The following is a 3,907-nucleotide window of genomic DNA, read 5'->3' on the forward strand; positions in this document are numbered from 1 at the left end:
GAGCAGCGCAGGCAGGCTTGACGTGCTGGTGACAGGCATCTTGGCATTTAGTAGGAAACCAGGTATCTGTCCAAGTTCCGTGGCAGCACCATGGGGAGGGAGGGGAAATAAAGAGGGAAAAAAAAAGGGAAAAAACCCAAAAAACAACCCAAAGCAGTGAAGCAGCAGTGCTGGGGATGGGCTCATGGGATGCCAAACTGTACAACCAGTTCTTCTTTGGCGTCGACGCGGATCTGTGAGAGCGCGCTGAAGGCGTAGGCAGCTATCCGGGACACCTGTGGGCATGAGGACATGGCCATGTCACCAGTGGCTCCTGCAACTCCCAGTTATCCTGAGCTGGGGAGGTTAGCACCCAGCCCTAACAAGTCCCTAAACCCACTCTGGGCTATGACCCTGTAAGGGACCTTTATGAAAGGTTTGTTTCGACATTGCTTGGCCTTGATGACTTGTTGTGGGGCAAAGGCATGGTTGATTGCCTCGAAGCTTGCTGAGCCACAGGATGCCTCTGGCCATGGAAATCCTCTAGACCATGAGGCACCACTGTCCACCATTGTCCATGAATGACATCACTTCCAGCTGCCAAGATCATGAGGCTGGGAATTGCTCATCTGTGAGGAAACTGACCAACCAGTGCTCTGACAGGGCCCTGTAAAAATGACCAGCATCCAGAGCATGGTGTGCACACCTACCACCAAAGGAAAGACAACTATGGGTCATCAGAATGCTGCTGGACCAATGGTGGTGATCACCTCCATTTCTACATCACTACGGATCATCAGAATGCTGCGGGATCCATGGTGGTGACTATCTCTGCTTTGGCATACCAGATCTTGCTTACTTCTAACTATCCCCCTTTCCTGTTTCTAGCTTGCCCTTAGCGCTAACAAGTCCTGCCAAGACTCCAGGCAAGCGGAGAAGGCACTGCTGCTCCTCCAGGATGAAGACACGTCCCTGGGGAGCATTGTGGGGGCCCAGGGCTTGCCCCAGTCCTGCTCACCTGCTGCAGGTCTGCAAAGGGGATGGGGTCGCTGGCGAGCACTTGGTGCGGCTGGTTGGTCAGAGATGGCAGCAGTGGTAGCTTCTTCCAGTGCGTCAATTTGTTGCTGAGCATGGCCAGGCGTGTGCTGCGAGGGCAGAGCAGCGAGCATCAGCACCACACCGACACATAGGGAGACCCAGAAGATGGGTGCTGCACCCCCAAGCATCCCCGAGGGGGAGGAAGGGAGAGCGGTGCTGCTGCACTCCCAGCATCTATCCCTCTTTGCTCCCCCACAGCAGGAGGATGAGGGAGCTTCCAGCTCTCCAACACAGGCGCCTTTCAAGCAGGAGCAGTGGCATCCAGCCCTCACCGTCTGCCCCGAGGGCCAAGGAAACACAGGAGCCCTTTGTGCCAGGCTCTGCTGCCGGCAATACCACGGCCCTGCCCCAAGCACTGAGAGGGCGGAGGCGCGGTGCGGGCTGAACCCGCCCCTCCGTGATGGGGCAGCCCTGCTAAGTGCCAAGTTCACTCCCTGCAGGCCGAACCCCCAAGGCCCTGCCCAGGGACGCAGCTGTGAGAGGCTGAGGGAGCAAGGCAGGTCCCACCTGTACTGCCTGGCTCTGTCCATGTACTCGTGCTGCTCCATGCCCTGGGAATCCGCTGCCGACACATCGATGATGTTGCTGCAGAGACACAAGACAGCAGGTCCTGCTGCAGGCTCATCACTGCCCCCGAGTTCTTTGCATTTCAGAGCATCCTCCAACAAGGGCAGTCAAAATCCAGCACCCTCCAGCCAAAACAAGTATCTCCAGGCTAAACTCGCCCCATGGATGCTGCCAGCTGGACACGAGTGTGCCAGGCTGGAGCAGCTGCTTGCTGGGAGGGAAATGCCAGGAGGGAAATGCCAGGGACTGGTTGCCCACAGCTGACCTGGGGCAGAGGCAAGCCGAGGCTGCACAGAGCTGGGGGCTGGCCTGGGCCCTGGGGGCCTCGGCACACAGCCACCCAGGGAAGAAGGCAAGTGTTGGGAGAATTATACCCTTGGCAGACATGCCGAGAGCCCTGCTACAGAGCCTTGGGCTCACAGAGGAGCTGTGGCAGCCCAGGTATGTGCCTCCCACAGCAGAGCAGTGCTTGGGGCTGCTGTGACCCACGTGCTGGACACTCACCAGTGGCCAGCAGCCCCTCCGTGCTGGGCAAGGGACCAGCAGGGCCTACAAGCATCCCAAAGCCCTCTCATCCAGGTTGGATGCAGCCCCCACCCCATATTGCCCCGGTGCAGCCTCCCCAGAAGGGGGAACAGTGCTAGTGCTCCTCAGCTACTCTCTCCACATCCTCATGGACTCACCTGCTCATCCCAATTTGGAGCAGGGAGCTCCCCAACCCCTGCTCCTACTCCCAGACCAGCAGCTGAGGGGTTATCTCACACCTGGGGTCCTGTCTCTGTGTCCCTGTGGGGCTCAAAGCCCAGGAAGGGGGCTATCCATGCAGGGGGCTCTGCCATGGCTTCTCCCTTCCCCTCAGCACCTACAGCTGAGGCACTGAGGACCCCAGGACCTGCAGCCCTTAGCTGTGTCCCAGAGTCACAGCTGGTCGCCGAGGCTTACATGGCCGTTTTGGCAAGGATGGAGGACAGCATGGCCTGCTCATCAGTGCGCGCTGATGGGAGGTTGTGGTAGCTCTGCTCCGCTCCATTCAGCACCTTGTTGGGAGGGCTGGCTGCTGGCTCCAGCAGCCGCTTCGTCTCTTCTTCCTGGGGGAAAGGCAAGAGCAGAGTCAGTCCTGGCTCACCCACAACGGCACCTTTCACCCCAAAGGATGAGGTGAGGCTCATCCCCCGCCTGCCAGGAGGGCTCCCTGCGCATCCCAGTGTAACATGGCACAGCCTTGGCTCTGCCAAAACAATAGCCAGGCTCCTCTGCCCCAGCTGAAGCCTTCCCATCCACAAAGAGAGCATGTGTGGCTGAAACTGGGCAGCGTGCAGCCACACATCTGGAGTAGCCAATCCTGCAGGCAGGAACCCACTGCCAGGACCTATCTGCCCAACACCTTGGAACTAATAAGGGCCTACCATGGCCTTACCCCCTGACAGAGCACCACCACCATCTGGTGCTCATACCAGCACAGCATGGGGCTCATCTGGGCCAGGTGAACCTCATCTGCCACAGCCCAGGGACAGCATGGGGTGGGGGTGCCCAGAGTCAAAGGGCATGTACCCCTCCTGAGCCCAGGGGGTGCAGAGCTGTGGCTCAGGCCTTAATCCTCTGGCTTGGCCAAGTGGTGCCACAAGGGCTGGGAGAAGAGCCTGGCAGGGAGACCATGGCGACAAAAACACAGGAGAGGGGGCAAAAGAATCATAGAAATTGGAAAAGCCCACTGAGACTATCAATTCTAACCATTCCCCCAGCACTGCCAATGCCACCACTAACCATGTCCCCAAGTGCCACATCCACATGGCAGTTAAACCCCTCCAAGGATGTGACTCCATCACTGCCCTGGGCAGCCTGTGCCAGGGATGGACAACACTTTCAGGGAAGGAATTTTCCTAATATCCAACCTAAACCTCCCCTGGCATCTTGTCCTGTCACTTGTTACCAGGGAGCAGAGCCTGACCCCCACCAGGCTGCACCTTCTCTCAGGGAGTTGTAGAGAGCAACAAGGTCCTTCTGACACTCCTTTTCTCCAGGGTGATCCCTTCCCAGCCCCCTCAGCCATTCCTCATCAGACTTGTGCTCCAGACCCTTTCCCAGCTGCATTGCCGTTCTCTGGACGTGCTCCAGCGCCTCAGTGTCTGCCTTGTCCTGGAAGGATGCTCAGCGTGTGACCCAGGGCGAGCTGGGAGCACCACCACTCCTCCACACACTCATCGGTGACACCTCCAGCTCCTCCCCGGCCAGCAGTTCCCTCTCCCCTTCCCCCTGCTGGGGA

General features: G+C 58.7%; 1 protein-coding gene across 1 annotated transcript; it reads right to left on the reverse strand.

Moving 5' to 3' along the window:
- Window positions 1–118: 118 nt before the first annotated feature.
- On the reverse strand, window positions 119–3,118 carry LAMTOR1 (late endosomal/lysosomal adaptor, MAPK and MTOR activator 1). Its single transcript, XM_009077399.1, has 5 exons — window positions 3,062–3,118; window positions 2,587–2,732; window positions 1,585–1,662; window positions 998–1,124; window positions 119–275 (listed from the first exon to the last, which is right to left on the reverse strand). Exons 1-5 carry the CDS (start codon window positions 3,116–3,118, stop codon window positions 183–185), a joined length of 501 nt encoding a protein of 166 aa, XP_009075647.1. The 3' UTR covers window positions 119–182.
- Between the last annotated feature and the right edge of the window lie 789 nt (window positions 3,119–3,907).

This window comes from Acanthisitta chloris, unplaced genomic scaffold (assembly GCF_000695815.1).
Source record: "Acanthisitta chloris isolate BGI_N310 unplaced genomic scaffold, ASM69581v1 scaffold9216, whole genome shotgun sequence".
Lineage (NCBI taxonomy): Eukaryota > Metazoa > Chordata > Aves > Passeriformes > Acanthisittidae > Acanthisitta > Acanthisitta chloris.

Coding starts and splice junctions, on each gene's coding strand:
- LAMTOR1 (XM_009077399.1), bottom strand. CDS start 3,118: ATGAGCCCCATGCTGTGCTGGTATGAGCACCAGATGGTGGTGGTGCTC. Junction 1,125..1,584: donor GACAGAGCCAGGCAGTACAG/GTGGGACCTGCC, acceptor CTGCCCTCGCAG/CACACGCCTGGCCATGCTCA. Junction 276..997: donor CCTTTGCAGACCTGCAGCAG/GTGAGCAGGACT, acceptor TCATGCCCACAG/GTGTCCCGGATAGCTGCCTA.